The 16,636-nt window shown below is 48.7% G+C and overlaps 1 protein-coding gene across 1 annotated transcript; it reads right to left on the reverse strand.

Moving 5' to 3' along the window:
* Positions 1-827: 827 nt before the first annotated feature.
* LOC144489475 (kunitz-type protease inhibitor 1-like) lies at positions 828-15,034 on the reverse strand (the record flags this gene model as incomplete). Its single annotated transcript, XM_078207338.1, has 8 exons — positions 828-1,039; positions 2,725-2,784; positions 7,236-7,406; positions 8,955-9,005; positions 10,163-10,288; positions 11,664-11,699; positions 13,033-13,203; positions 14,893-15,034. Coding segments are annotated over 8 exons (933 nt in total), but the record flags the coding sequence as incomplete, so codon positions are not given.
* Between the last annotated feature and the right edge of the window lie 1,602 nt (positions 15,035-16,636).

The following is a 16,636-nucleotide window of genomic DNA, read 5'->3' on the forward strand; positions in this document are numbered from 1 at the left end:
AAGAGCGAGAGAGAGAGTGAGAGAGGTGATGAAAGTGTGAGTGGGCAAGGGGGTGAGAGGAAAAGGAGAGAGCAGGGAAAAATAGATGTGGAAGTGAATGTGGGTGGGATGGACGGGGAGGGATAATGTGGGGGAAAAGAGGGGGAAAAGTGAAAATGATGGGAAAGCGACAAAAGAAATGAATAAAATTCAACTCCCGGTTGATTTTGCTCTGGTTTAAACTCTGACCTATCGTTCAGGAGGTTACTGGCGATAAAATAAAACTGACCAATCCATGAACAATTCAGCCAATAGTCAGCAATTGTGGGCCAATGAGAAGGCTTGTTAGAAACAATCCCTGTTTGCACAGTTGCTGTGGGAACACGATGTGGAGATTGGTTTCTGGACCTGACAACTAGGCTGAAATTTGGCCAATCGCACATGCAGTCGAGAGGCTAAGATAATGCACAAACCAATCAGCTTTTGAATCCCAATCTTAACAAACAGGCCCCACATCCCAAACGGGATTGTAAATCCATCATCTTGGTCAAACACAGTGAAAGTGACTGTTCTCCATGGGTCAGAGGCAGAGATTCAGCAGTCCAGGGAGATACAGAGAAGAGTGAGAGACCAGGAACTCTCAATGAGCAAGGACACATCCAGGTGCAACAACTGGGCGACTGGATCCGCACCTGTGCAAACTGAACCAAAAAAATCTGCCAACACGTCGTTGGAGCCTCATCTGCACAAAATCCAGGCACTCAAAAAAAAACATTATATCATCTACAAACAGGAAGCCACCAGCTCCCAGTCAGACCTCTCCCTCCCCCACCCACCCCCTGCCCACCCACAGTCTTAATGGGCGATAATTGGCTCCGCCTGCCTCAGATGGGTTTCGAATGCAAGGCCACCAGTCTCTTCACTTCATCCGCCGAGTCGGTGGAACTGGGCGGGCTCACTTGCTGACGGTTCTCCTTCTTCATCTTCAGCAGGAAGTAAACCAGGAGTGCGAGTACCGCGGCAATACAGATAGCCAGCACCACAGCTATGGCAACGTTAGCTAGAGAGAGAGAGAGACAGAGAGAGGGTCAGGTGAGGGGGAAGAGCGATCCTTCACACCACACCCATTCTACAGCACTCCCTCTCTAATCCCTCCCCACTATAGAAAGCATCGTTCTAGATGCATCACAGCTTGGTATGGCTCCTGCTCTGATCAAGACTGCAAGGAACTACAAAGGATTGCGAACATAGCCCAGTCCATCACGCAAACCCAGCTTCCCATCCATTTATTTATTTAGTGTCACAAGTAGGCTTACATTAACGCCGCAATGACGTTACTGTGAAAATCCCCGAGTCACCATACTCCGGTGCCTGTTCGGGTACACTGAGGGAGAATTTAGTGTGGCCAATGCACCTAACCAGCACGTCTTTTGGACTGTGGGAGGAAACTGGAGAAAATCCACGGGGAGAACGTGCAAACTCCACACAGATAGTGACTTAAGCCGCAAATTGAACCCGGGTCCCTGGCGCTGTGAGGCAGCAGTGCTAACTACTGTGCCATCCTCCATCTACATTAACTCCATCTACATTTCCCGCTACCTCAGAAAAGCAGGCAACATAATCAAAGAACCCATGTACCCCGGACATTCTCTCTTCCACTTTCTGCTATCGGGAAAAAGATACAAAAGTCTGAGGTCACAAACCAACCGACTCAAGAACAGCTTCTTCCCTGCTGCTGTCAGACTTTTGAATGGACCTACCTCGCATTAAGTTGATCTTTCTCTACACCCTAGCTATGACTGTAACACTACATCCTGCACTCTCTCCTTTCCTTCTCTATGAACGGTATGCTTTGTCTGTTTAGCGCGCAAGAAACAATACTTTTCACTGCATACTAATACAAGGTGCGATTCCCGGCTTGGGTCACTGTCTGCGTGGAGTTTGCACGTTCTCCTTGTAGATTTCCTCCGGGTGCTCCAGTTTCCTCCCACAGTCTAAAGATGTGCGGGTTTGGTTTATTGGTCATGGTAAATTGACCCTTAGTGTTAGGGGGATTAGCAGGGTAAATATGTGGGGTGATAGGGATGGGGCCTCAGTGGAATTGTGGTCAGTGCAGATTTAATGGGTCTATTAGCCTCCTTCTGCACTGTAGGGATTCTATGATCCTATGTGACAATAATAAATCAAATCAAAATCAAAGTGAGGGTACAAAAAATACAAAATCAAAGGAAATCCAAAGTGCTTTTACCAGCACATTAAGGACAAGATAATAACACAAGTTTATCAGAGATGAACATAGAAATGTGTGCCTTAATGCTAAAGATGTGGGCAGCATTTCAATGAGTTTGCATGGGTTTCCCCCGGGTGCTCCGGTTTCCTCCCACAGTCTGAAAGACTTGTTGATTGGTGCATTGGCCATGCTAAATTCACCCTCAGCGTTCCCAAACAGGCGCCGGAGTGTGACGACTCGGGGATTTTCACAGTAACTTCATTGCAGTGTTAATGTAAGCCTTACTTGTGACACTAATAAATAAACCGAAACATTCCTTCTTTCCCATGTACTCTATGAACGCTGTGCTTTGTCTATATAAGAAACAATACTTTTCACTGTATACATGTGACAAGAATAAATCAAACCAAATACTATTCTCATCGCTAATCCCTCCCTTAAGCATTCATTAATCTCACTCTTAATGTTTCCTTTCCATCCCCTCCCACAATCTCTCCCAGTCGTGGAATACTCACTGTTTGAAGAACTTCCTTGACTTTGCTTTTCAAAAAAGCTTCGGGAAAAAACATCCTTATCTGAAAAAAAGAGGAAAACAATGGAGTGAGGATGGAGTTGCCAACTCTGATTAAGTGTCTTCCTGGAGGCTTCATCACATGACTTGTCTCCATCCACTTGTCGGCCCAACACTTTCATCCCTGTTGATGCGCTGCCTTCCCACACCAATTGGAAAGCAAAATGGACTCTACACCCAACTGAATAATGCTTAACTGTCAGCCACACAGCCCCATTTTCAGCACTTTTATAGCTGGTGGAGAGAAATGTTCAAACAAGATGACAAAATAAAATCATCTTTTTCACCGTCCCAATGGTTTTTTTTCCAGGGTGGCGCTCGGCAGTGTCCTGGAGATTGACTTCCAATTCCTGGAGACTCCAGGCCGATCCTGGAGGGTTGGCAACCCTAAACTGAGGTCGGAACACCTGCTCTCCAACAACCCCTCACCCCCAGCCCAGCCGGGGGTATGAACATATAATGCGCTGGGATTTTTTTCCCTGGAGCGTAGAAGGATGAGGATTGACTTTATAGAGGTTTATAAAATTATGAGGGACGTGGATAAAGTGAATAGCCAAGGTCTTTTCCCCAGGGTAGGGGAATCCAAACCTAGAGGGCGTAGGTTTGAAGTGAGAGGGGAAAGATTTCAAGAGGGGTAATTTTCACATACAGAGTGAAACCATCTCTGTAATCTCTTTCCCCGCACTGGTAGGGTCTGGGAAATCTGCCCTCCTCCAATTCTGCCTCTTTTGCTGCAGTTTATAATGGCTATTTGAGCCTTCAGTTGCTGAGTCCCTTTGCTTTGAAATTCCTCTCTCTAACTCACCTTACTGCTTTAAGACGCTCCTTAAAGCTGGCCCGTTTGACCAAGCTTTTGGTCTCTTGTCCTAATATCGCCAAGTGGCACAGTACCTATGTGGTATGGTGCTACCTTTTGTACGATAATGCTTCTGTGAAGCAGCTTGGAAGGTTTTACTACATCAAAGGTGCTATATAAATATGGTAGAATTCTTCATTGAGATGGAGAGTGACACTGTTAAGTCTGAAGCTGGGGTCCTGAACTTAAGGAAAGCTAACTTTGATGGTATGAGACGTGCATTGGCTAGGATAAGCTGGCAAAGGATACTCAAGGGGTTGACAGTGGATAGGCAATGGCAGACATTTAAAGAACACATAGAGGAACTTCAACATCTGTACATTCCCATCTGGCGTAAGAGTGAAATGGGGAAGGTGGCTCATCCATGGCTAACAAGGGAAATCAGGGATAGTGTTAAAGCCAAAAAGGAGGCATATGAATTGGCCAGAAAATGCAGCAAACCTGAGGACTGAGAGAAATTTAAAATCCAGCGGAGGACAAAGTGTTTAGTTCAGAAGGGGAAAATAGTATTCTATTTTGAAAGTAGGCTTGCAGAAAACACAAAAACTGACTGCAAAATCTTCTATAGATATGAGAAGGGAAAAACACTGGTGAAAACAAATGTAGGTCCCTTACAGTTAGAATCAGGTGAATTTATAACGGGCAACAGAGAGACGGCAGATCAGCTGAACAAATACTTTGGATCTGTCTTCACTAAGGAGGACACAAATAACCTTCCAGAAATACGAGGGGACAGAGGGTTTAGCATGAAGGAGGAACTGAAGGAATTCCTTATTAGTCAGGAAATTGTATTGGGGAAATTGCTGGGATTAAAATCCGATAAGTCTCCAGAACCTGATGCTCTGCATCGCAGAGTACTCAAGGAAGTGGCGCTCGAAATAGTAGACACATTGGTGATCATTTTCCAGCATTCTATAGACTCTGGAAGAGTTCCAATGGATTGGAGGGTAGCTAATGTGACCCCACTTTTTAAAAAAGGAGGGAGAGAGCAAACAGGGAATTATAGACTGGTTAGCCTGACATCAGTGGTGGGGAAAATGCTGGAGTCAATTATTAAGGATGTGATAACTGAGCATTTGTAAAGCAGTGGCAGGATCGGTCCAAGTCAGTGTGAATTCACTAAAGGGAAATCATGCTTGACAAATCCGGAATTTTTTGAGGATGTGACCAGTAGAGTGGACAGGGGTGAACCAGTGGGTGTTGTGTAACTGGACTTTCAAAAGGCTTTTGACAAGGTCCCACACAAGATATTAGTGAGCAAAATTAAAGCTCATGGTATTGGGGGGTAATGTACTGATGTGGATAGAGAACTGGGTGGCAGACAGGAAGCAGAGAGTGGGAACAAACGGGTCCTTTTCAGAGTGGCAGGCAGTGACTAGTGGGGTACCGCAGGGTTCAGTGCTGGGACCCCAGCTGTTCACAATATACATTAATGATTTGGACGAAGGAATTGAATGCAATATCTCCAAATTTGCCGACGACACTAAGCTGGGAGGCAGTGTGTGCTGTGAGGAGGATGCTAAGAGGCTGCAGGGTGACTTGGACAGGCTGGCTGAGTGGGCAAATACTTGGCAAATGCAATATAATGTGGATAAATGTGAAGATATCCACTTTGGTGGCAAAATCAGGAAGGAAGATTATTATTTGATTGGTGGCAGTTTAGGAAAAGGGGAAGTGCAACGTGACCTGGGTGTCATGGTGGAACAGTTGCTGAAGGTTGGCATGCAGGTACAGCAGGCAGTGAGGAAAGCTAATGGCATGCTGGCCTTCATAGCAAGAGGATTTGAGTATAGGAGTAATGTTGTCTTGCTGCAGTTATATAGGGCCTTGGTGAGGCCACATTTTGAGTATTGTGTGCAGTTTTGATCTCCTAGTCTGAGGAAGGACATTCTTGCTACTGAGGGAGTCCAGCAAAGATTCACCAGACTGATCCCTGGAATGGCAGGACTGACATATGAAGAGGGACTGGATCGACTGGGCTTGTACTCACTGGAATTTAGAAGAATGAGAGGGGATCTCATAGAAACAAATAAAATCCTGATGGGACTGGACAGGCTCGATGCGGGAAGAATGTTCCCGATGTTGGGGAAGTGCAGAGCTAGGGGTTACAGTTTAAGAATAAGGGGTAAGCCATTCAGGACTGAGATGAGGAAGAACTTCTTCATTCAGAGAGTTGTGAACCTGTGGAATTCTCTACCACAGAAAGCTGTTGGGGCCAGTTCGGTAGATATGTTCAAGAAGGAACTGGACTTGGTCCTTGTGGCTAAAGGGATCAAGCGGTATGGAGAGAAAGCAGGGAGTAGGATACTGAAAGAGCATGATCAACCATGGTCATATTGAATGGTGGTGCAGGCTTGAAGGGCTGAATGGCCTATTCCAGCATCTATTTTCCATGTTTCTAAATCCAAGTTGTTGTTGTAGTCAATAGCGCCCCCCCCCCCCCCGGAAAAGGCAACATTATTTTTTAATTTGAAATTACTCCCAGCCTCCACTCTCCCATTGACTAGCCCAAGGACCATGTGGTAAGCTGTTCAGGATTTTGTTTTCCCTGAAGTAGTCCAGCAGCCTCTGGAGCTGCCAATGAGCACCTGAATAGCGGAATCGAGCCATTAATATAAGTGGCAAAAAATTGAAGTCCCATCACTAACCCCTGTGGCACACCACTCATCACATCCTGTCAGCCAGAAAAAAACCCAATTATGCCAACTCTGTTTCCTATTAACTAGCCAATCTTCAATCCGTGCCAATGTGTTACTCCTAACACCATGAGCTTCTATTTTTGGCAATAACCTTTGATGTGGGGCCTTATCTGGAAATCTAAGTGCAGTACATCCACTGGTTCCCCTTTATCCACAGCTTCCCCTTTATCCACAGCACATGTGACTCCTTCAAAGAACTGCAACAAAATTGGCTGAACATGAACAAACCATGTTGACCCTGCCCGATTGTCTTGAGTGTTTCCAAGTGTCCTGCTATAACTTGTTTAATATTAGCTTTTAACATTTTCTCTATGACGGATGTTAAGATGATGTGGAGATGTCGGTGTTGGATTGGGTGGGCAGAGTAAGAAGTCTCACAACACCAGGTTAAAGTCCAACAGGTTTATTTAGAATCACGAGCTTTCAGAGCGCTGCTCCTTCATCAGGGGAGTCTGAAGGAGCAGCGCTCCGAAAGCTCGGAATCCAAATAAACCTGTTGGACTTTAACCTGGTGTTGTGAGACTTCTTAGATGATTGGCCTTTAGTTTCCCGCCACCTCTTTTAGAATAATGCAATGAGAACGAATAGAAAAACATTTGATTTAATTGGGTTTCAGGTCCCAAGGGAAGGTTGTGCATAGCTAACTGTGTTTTTTTAAAATGTTTTAAACTCCATTCTTAAAGTTACAAAGCCAATGCTCAGAGTGGACCGGGTGGATCAGAATCTATTCCTTGCTCGTTGAAAAACCAATTCAAAGTCCAATTGAATCCAATTCATGGTCCCCACAAATGAGACAAACAAGATCCAAGCTGACAAGACAAGACATTGCACACCATCTTGGGTTTGATCCGACCGATGCTTGATCCATCTACAAAAGAGCAGCAGTTAATGTGGTCATACCTGTCACACCTTTGCAGGCTTTCATACATTCGTCCTCCATCTCAAAGCGGTTCTCGTTGCCCTCACAGCCCCCATAGGTGAAGCGCTCACAAGACCTGGTGTAGGGATTGTAGTAGAAACGGCTGAAGTCAGCCCGGCAGCGGCCAGTGACGGGTGGGTACGTACAGCGAGCTGGGAGAGGGAGACAGTGACAGCATGGGTTAACTCTCCAAAAACTCTGGTTGCAGCCACCACCCGCAGCTTGTTCAGAGAAACCGTACGCTCAGAATATAACTCGGAGACGGTGAGCATCTCATTCAATCATAGACAGAGAGAGAGAGAGAGGTGCGTACAGCAGAGGGGGCACGGACACGTGCAGGCAGAGGGCGCACGGGCACGAGAGAAACAGGACTTGGACCAGTCGGACAGACTGACCTGTTTCTGTGCTGCATTTTCCAGAGGGACACCAATTGTGCTTACATGGAGGTGTCACAGGACCCTCCTTCCCCCCCACCGCCCCTACCCACCAATACTCCAGCCAGTAGCTGGCCAGGATACCCAACCTTGTGACACATTGCTTTCCCACGCCAATTGGAGAGCAGAAACCTCAATTGGGTGATGCTCAACTGCCAGTCAAAGCAGCCTTTATGTTTTGTCCAATTTCAATAGTTTTATATCTGGTAAAGAGAAATGTTCAACAAAAAAAGGGCAAAGAACAAATCTTCTTTAATCTCTTGATGCTTTTTCTCCAGGAGACTGATCTAGAGGTTTTTAAAGTTTATTTATTAGTCACAAGTAAGGCTTACATTAACACTGCAATGAAGTTACTGTGAAAATCCCCTAGTCGCCACACTCCGGCACCTGTTCGGGTACACTGAGGGAGAATTTAGCATGGCCAATGCACCTAACCTGCATGTCTTTTGGACTGTGGGAGAAAACCGGAGCACCCGGAGGAAACCCACGCAGACACGGGGGGGAATGTGCAGACTCCACACAGACAGTGACCCAAGCCGGGAATCGAACCCGGATCCCTGGTGCTGTGAGGCAGCCGTGCCAACCACTGTGCCACCGTGCTGCCAACCCTAATATCCTATGAAGTTCCATGCATCATCTCCTTTACAGTAACATCTCTCTTTTCTCTCTCTTTCTGGTCTTGCTCCCCAAGTCCACCCCCAATAACATTCTACAGGGTTGATAGTTGAATTGGAGATGGTTCATAAGCTTCTCTGGCTGGCCAACATGACACTTTGTGGAAATCAGATTGCCAGTCAAACCCTGAAGGCCTCCCAGTGGGTTCAAGGTGGCATGGGGGGGGGTCCCATTTGGGAACCCTAGCCCAGTGGCAACTGCTTGCCCTCACCAATCCTGCTCACTCTCCCACTCCACCCCAACCCTACCCACCATCTTGGCCAGGTCGCTCCATCTCCACACTCCGTTTACCTGGCTGGCAGCCTGGGATCCTCATCAGTGAGGTGCAGCCCTCGCAATGGCCACCGCTCTCGGTGGCGCCACTGAGCTGCCAGGCCTGTGACTGGCTCCATTGTGAGGAGGTGGGGGGGAAGGTTGGCCACCTTTCACAGGGACAGCAGCCCACCTCTTTCAGGATTGCAACTGGGAGCTCCCTCAAAACGGCCATGGTGGGATGGCCCCTAGATTGTTCCAGATTATCGGCGACACACCCCAACATGACAATAATATCCAGCCCGTGTAAGCCAGCAGATCCTCCATTGAAAAGTTTACCTTTTTCCTTTGGGATGTCAATGTCCAGCAGTTGGTCAAATTGCCTACTTACTGAAAAACACAAGTCAAAGGGACAGTCGGTTACAACAAACCTCTTTCCACCCATCTCTCACAGCACTGAACATGAAGAAACAGCAAGGGCAACAGAGGCTTGGGGCTCAGGATAACCCAAAGCAGATCCCATTTACAGCAGATTAAGAGAGGCAGAAAGTGGAGGAATATAGACACCGCATAGGTGGCACGGTGACACAGCGGTTAGCACTGCTACCTCACAGCGCCAGGGACCCGGGCTTGATTCCCGGCTTGGGTCTCTGTCTGTGTGGAGTTTGCATGTTCTCCCCGTGTCTGCGTGGGTTTCCTCCAGGTGCTCTGTTTTCCAAAGATGTGCAGGTTATGTGGGTTGGCCATGCTAAATTGCCACTTAGTGTCGGGGGATTAGCGGGGTAAATATATGGGGTTATGGGGATAGGGCCTGAGTGGGATTGTGGAGACTCGATGGGCCGAATGGCTTTCCCCTGCACTGTAGGGATTCTATGATTCTTCTTTGATTCTATGCCGTCCCTTCCTGGGCTGGGTACAAATCACCCCAGATTGCTGAGTAAATATCTTCACCTTCCAGAGTACGTGTTGCACATTGGGTGCGTAGGCCCTCAGGTCTTGGAACCCTACAGTGCAGAAGGAAGCCATTCAGCCCATCTACTCTGCACTGACTCTCTGACGGAGCATCTTAACCAGGCCCTATCCCCATAGCCCCACACATTTACCCCACTAATTACCCCTAACCCACACATCTTGGGAGACTAAGGGGCAATTGAGCACCGCCGATCCACCTAACCTGTACATCTTTGGACTGTGGGAGGAAACCGGAGCATCCGGAGGGAACCCACGCAGACGCGGGGAGGACATGCACAGGTAGGCGGGAATAAGTGGGCAGCTCTATCAAAGAGCTGGCACAGGGATGATGGGTTGAATGGCCTCCTTTGACGCAGTATGCTTCCAGATGGAGAAAGAGCAGGGAAATAGCAAGCTGAAAGTCCGTTTGATGAGCCAGCAGCGATGGGTGGCCTCCATCTGTGTGAAAACGTTCTCAGTACCTCTAGGCCTGTCTAAAATGGAACGGGGGTGGTGGGAGGGGGTCACGCCACAGAAGATAAGTTACTCCCCAATCCTTGCCCGCGAGTGCCAGGGCGAGGGTGGGCTGTACTCACAGTGTTTGCAGCTGGCCTCATCCGATGAATCAGTGCAATGGGGAACTTCGTCGCATTCCAGGTCGCCATCGATGCAGCACTTGTCATTGCAGGCGAACTGCTGTTCCGTACAGGCCCCTGTGCAGACTGTAAGTGAACAGGCGAGAGTGAGAGACAGACAGAGAGTGAGAGACAGACAGAGAGTGAGAGACAGACAGAGAGTGAGAGACAGACAGAGAGTGAGAGACAGACAGAGAGTGAGTGACAGACAGAGAGTGAGTGACAGACAGAGAGTGAGTGACAGACAGAGAGTGAGAGACAGACAGAGAGTGAGAGACAGACAGAGAGTGAGAGACAGACAGAGAGTGAGAGACAGACAGAGAGTGAGAGACAGACAGAGAGTGAGAGACAGACAGAGAGTGAGTGACAGACAGAGAGTGAGTGACAGACAGAGAGTGAGTGACAGACAGAGAGTGAGTGACAGACAGAGAGTGAGAGACAGACAGAGAGTGAGAGACAGACAGAGAGTGAGAGACAGACAGAGAGTGAGAGACAGACAGAGAGTGAGAGACAGACAGTGCAACAGCGAATGGCAGGGATTCCAATACTTGCTCAATCAATGCAAACCGGCAGAGGGGCCACAAACATACTGAGGCTGTATCTCCAATGGAAAGCTCCAACTGCTCTCTCCTTGCCTTACATCATTCACTTGGGTCATCCTTAGCTCAACAATCGGTCCGAGGAATCTCTTCTTCTGAATCCATGGTGATGATAATTTGCTGGATTATTACGATGCGGATTAACCGCATTCTAACCAGTTCCATTATTTTACACAGATTGGAGGGCTGACTCTGGGTATGTTGTAATCAGCAGAATCTCATCGCCACCCGATAGCCATATTTCCAGGAGCAATGGGAGACCAATTACTGGTCCCCCACGCTCCCCCACTTCCCATGGCTCCTGTCGTCCCCTCCTGCACCCAATGGCCCCTGTCCCCCTCCAACCTACTGCACTTTCCCCCCATCCAATGGGCTCTGTTCCCCCCAACCCATGGCCCCCTGCCCCCCCCCCCCAACTCCCCCGCAACCCCACAGCCTCTGCGCCCCCAACCCACCCCATGGACCTCTCCCCCCCCTCAGCCAACCCACGGTCTTATCCACTTAGACCAAAAAACTCCTCAAAAATGTTTTATCGCCTGTAGGCGGTGGGGGCAGGGCTTAAATCTCCCGAAAGCTGGCTGAGAGCAGCAGAGGGCGCCATTGCGCATGTGCCGGTCTCAAGCGGCAGAGGCCTGTCACTCAGTCTCTGCTGCTTTCAACCAGCCTCCATTGTTAACCACAGCCCCCCCCACCCAGCTACTACGGGTGTCCGCAGCTTATCATGACCTCCCCCACCTCCAATGCAGAGTGGCAATAGGCTGCCTCCCACCAATTGGCCATCCCTGTTTGACCCCGCTTCTAGTATGCAACTTCTTTCCTTACAGTGTGAAGAAGAGGGGAGGGGGAGGGGGTCGTATACTCACGTGGCAAGCCTGATCTGCCTGAAGACTTCGTATCAGCTGGGAGAAATGAAAGAAAATCAGTTAGATCCCTCTTTATAGAAAGGTTCCCCTTCACCAGCGATTGCGATGCCGTCGAAGGTGGCACAACCTCCTACATAACTGTTATGGTGCAGAAGGAGGCCATTCGGCCCATCATGTCTGCACTGGCTCTCCAAACGAGCATCATGACTTTGTGCCATTCTCCTGCCTTTTCCCCGCACCCCTGCACATGGTTGCTATTCAAATAATCACTTAATGCCCTCCTGAAAGCCTCCATTGAACCTGCCTCCATCACACTCCGCCAGACCCCAACCACTCGCTGTGGAAAAAAAAAACACTTTTCTCACAAGCCCATGGCATGTTGTTGGGGGTCTGCGACACAGTGCTCTCTTGGTGAAGGTCTGTGGTACAGTTGCAACTCCAGTCACGTGAGCTGGCTACACTACCTGGAAGCTGACCTGGCTTCATGGGCGTTGGGAGTTTTGGAAGGGACCTTACAAGAGGATAGGACTGGCTGCTCCTCACTAGACCAGCACCGAGCGAGTTCTCACCCCTTAGTGTCAGGGGCACCAGCTAGGATAAATGCATGGGGTTATGGGAATAGGGTCTGGGTGAGATTACGACTGGTACATACTCGATGGGCCGAATGGTCTCCGTCTGTATTGTAGGATTCTATGATTCTACATCATTCCAACTTTCCAAACTCCACATGTGACAAGGCGCCTCAGGGGGCTATTCAACTGTGGGGGCGTCACAGCTGCACCCCAACCCCTCCACCAGCCCAAACTTTCCCTTATCTAACATTCCACAAAAGCATTCTTCCCGGCAATGGTTACAAAAGCAGGAAGAACTGGCTGATATTCACCCACCCCCCCTCAAGCACGTTGAGAGAGAAATCCCACTCCTGACATTGATTTTAACAGGGGAGGCGGGTTAGGTGCATTGGCCATGCTAAATTGCCCCTTAGTGTCAGGGGGATTAGCAGGGTAAATGCATGGGGTTATGGGGATAGGGCCTGGGTGGGATTGTGGTCGGTGCAGACTTGATGGGCTGAATGGCCTCCTTCTGCACTGTGGGGATTCTATTCTATGAAATCGCAGGACTCCCTCGAGTCAGTCAGCACCAGCTGAAACTGGAGCCTGCGGCTGGTCGGTGCTTGGAGCAAGTGACAGCCACAACTGCCCGCAACACAACTAACTGCCTCACGTGGAGGAGAGGTGGGGCGTGGGGGAGGGAAGCAGAGATCCTGCATTCTCCATTTATAATCACATTCCGAATCTACCCCTCAGAGCACGCACAGCTCCTGTGAGCCGCAAGCCTGATTTGCTCACCCTAAGGCAGGCCCACTGACCTTTGGCCCCTCCGCAGGCCTGCTTGCATTCCTTCTCGTCCACGTAGTTGTTCTTGTTGCCCTTGCAGCCACCATAGATGAACTTTTCACAAGTCCCCATTTCGGTTGCGTAACGCCAGCGCGGGAAGGACCCCCGGCAAGGCCCCACCTTTTTGTCCGCCATGCAGTATTCTAGAAAGATGAAGAAGCAAAGGTTAAAACCGTCAGGCAAACCAGAGCGGGGGACAGCACGGAAACTTTCATCCCAGTCAGTCCACGTTGGTGTTCATGCTCCACTTGAGCCTCCGAGAAGAATCTCTACAATGCAGAAGGCCATTCAGCCCATTGCGTCTGCACTAACCACAATCTTCCAACCTTTTCCCATCTGAAACGACCCTCAGAACCCTCTAGCCCCTTCTCCCTCAAATGCCCATCTTCAAATGCATCTATCCATTTCAACCCCTCCCTGTGAGAGCAAGTCCCACATTCGCACCACTCTCTGGGCGAAGAAGTTTCTCCTGAATTCCCGATTGGATTTCTTGGTGACAATCTTATGTTGACGGTCTCTGGTTGGGATCTTCCCCAAAAGTGGAAACATTTTTTATTCATTCATGGGACATGGGCGTCGCTGGCTGGCCAGCATTTATTGCCCATCCCTAGTTGCCCTTGGAGGGCAGTTGAGAGTCAACCACATTGCTCTGGAGTCAAATGTAGGCCAGACCGGGTAAGGATGGCAGATTTCCTTCCCTAAAGGACATTAGTGAACCAGATGGGTTTTTCTGACAATGGTTTCACGGTCATCAGTAGATTCTTAATTCCAGATATTTTTTATTGAATTCGAATTCCACCATTTGCCGTGGTGGGATTCGAACCCGGGTCCCCAGAACAGTAGCTGGGTTTCTGGATTAATAGTCTAGTAATAATACCACTAGACCATTGCTTCCCCTCATTCTGTATCCAACATCATTCAGTATCCACTCTAATCAAAATCTTCCATAGGTTTTACAGACCTCGATTAGGTCACTCCCTCGGCCTTCACTATCCAAGAGAAACTAGGCCCAGCTTGTCAACCCTTTCCAGATGGGTCTTCCCTCGCAGCTCTGGTACCATCCCCGCCAGTGCTTCAAGCACTCCAGTGTGATCGAACCAAGGCTCAATAATTAGCAGTTACTTCTCTCCTCTTCAATTCTATCCCTCTTGAAATAAAAGCCTTGTGATTGATCTGCTTATTTTTTTTATGGCCTCACTGACCCATGGTGCAGCTGTGAGTGGTTGGTGGATTGGACTTATGACCGCTGGTTTTGACCGCCCCATGAAGTGGAAATATCTTCTCCACGCCGAGCCTATCAAGCCTTTTCATAAATTGTCAAGACCTCGGTAAGGTCACCTCTTCACTTCTCTTTTCCAGAGAAAAGAACCCCAGACTGCTTCTTCTTCTTGGCCCATCTAGTCTGCACCGACTCTCTGACAAGAGTATTTTACCCAGGCCCTCTCCTCCACCCTATCCCGGTAACCCCACACATTTCCCATGGTTAATCCTCCTAACCTGCACATCTTTGGACACCAAGGGAGAATTTAGCATGACCAGTCCACCTAACCTGCACATCTTTGGAGTGTGGGAGGAAACTCGAGCACCCGGAGGAAACCCACACAGACACGGGGAGAATGTGCAGATTCCACACAGATAGTGAACCAAGCCGGGAATCGAACCCGGGTCCCTGGCGCTGTGAGGCAGCAGTGCTAACCACTGTGCCACTTTGCCCTCTAATCCTAGTGCGGTCCAATCAAGTTGAACATAACTTATTTGCTTCTCCGTTAGGACAAGGATATTTTGGAAGGAGTGAATCAATTCGGAACACTCAAGGTGGAAAACGCACTCACCCTTCGACTGATCAGGCGAGAGGACAGTGATGGTCATGTTGTCCGTGGTCTTCTGACCGGCCGTGTCCTTCACTGTCAGCTGAAAGACATAACTTCCCACCTGCAAGTTCGACACCACCTTCTCATCCTGATTGTTTGTATCCTGAGGAGAGAGAGAGAGAACTGAGCCAACACGTTTTGTACAACCTCATTCCTCAGAGTCGGGAAACAACTTGCATTGCCTCTCATTCCTCTGCGGGATGTGGGTGACGCTGGCAATCATAGAAATCATAGAAACTCTACAGTACAGAAAGAGGCCATTCGGCCCATCGAGTCTGCACCGACCACAATCCCACCCAGGCCCTACCCCCATATCCATACATATTTACCCACTAATACCTCTAACCTACGCATCTCAGGACTCTAAGGGGCAATTTTTAGCATGACCAATCAATCTAACCCGCACATCTTTGGACTGTGGGAGGAAACCGGAGCACCCGGAGGAAACCCACGCAGACACGAGGAGAATGTGCAAACTCCACACAGACAGTGACCCGAGCCGGGAATCGAACCCATGTCCCTGGAGCTGTGAAGCAGCAGTGCTAACCACTGTGCTACCGTGCCGCCCCAGCAAGACTAGTATTTGTTGCCCATCCTTAATTGCCCTTGAACTGAGTGTCCTGCTTGGCCATTTCAGAGGGCAGTTGAGACTTAACCACGTTGCTGTGGTTCTGGAGTCACATGTTGGCCAGACCGGGTAAGGACGGCAGATTTCCTTCTCGAAAGGACATTTGTGAACCAGATGGGTTTTTATGACAAATGGTGATAGTTTTGTGGCCACGATCAACAATTCCTTTCGATTGAAGGTGAATGCCATCAGCTGCCATGGTGGGATTTAAATCCGTGTTTCCAGAGTATTAGCCTGGGCCTATGGGTTGCTAATCGGGTGAGATTACTATTATATCACCATCTCCCCAGAATCATAGAATCACTACAGTGCAGAAGGAGGCCATTTGGCCCACTGAGCCTGCACAGACAACAATCCCACCCAGGGCCTATCCCCATAACCCCATGTATTTACCCTGCTAATCCCCCTGACAATTTAGCATGGCCAATCAACCCAACCCGCACACGTTTGGACTGTGGGAGGAAACTGGAGCACCCCGAGAAAGCCCATGCTGACATGGGGAGAATGTGCAAACTCCACACAGGCAGTGACCCAAGGCTGGGTTAAACCTGGGTCCCTGGCGCTGTGAGGCAGTATTGCTAACTGCTGTACCGCCCAAAGAAAGATGCTTTTAGAGGAAAAAAATATTTTATGATGGGGGAGGAGGGGGGGGGTGTGATGGTTCCTAGGTTAATAGGTTTCTAATCGTTGATTGGCAGCACAGACCTTGAGCACTGTTAAAAAGTAAAGAGATATGCCGTCAAATTTTTTCATCTTGTACTCATCAGGACAGATTCGCAAGAATACCAAATCTCAAAGGGAACAACAGATTTGGTATGCTTGAAAATTGATTCTGAGAAGTGCGAGATGTAAAACTTCAACAACATGTCTCTTTTGCTCAAGTAGGTATCTTTGAAAGACGACATTTTTTTCTTGCGTTGGCTAAAATGATTTAAAACCCTTCAGTACTGAAGGAGAAAATAGGGAGTTGAACTTCTGGGCTAGTCGTGCCGGAGTGTGGAGGGAGAGAGAGAGAAGTAAATGGAAGATCCAAGAAATCTCAACTCTCATACGAATTTTTAGAACAGTGTCCAGATC

The sequence above is a fragment of the Mustelus asterias genome, unplaced genomic scaffold (assembly GCF_964213995.1).
Source record: "Mustelus asterias unplaced genomic scaffold, sMusAst1.hap1.1 HAP1_SCAFFOLD_2224, whole genome shotgun sequence".
NCBI classification, from domain to species: domain Eukaryota; kingdom Metazoa; phylum Chordata; class Chondrichthyes; order Carcharhiniformes; family Triakidae; genus Mustelus; species Mustelus asterias.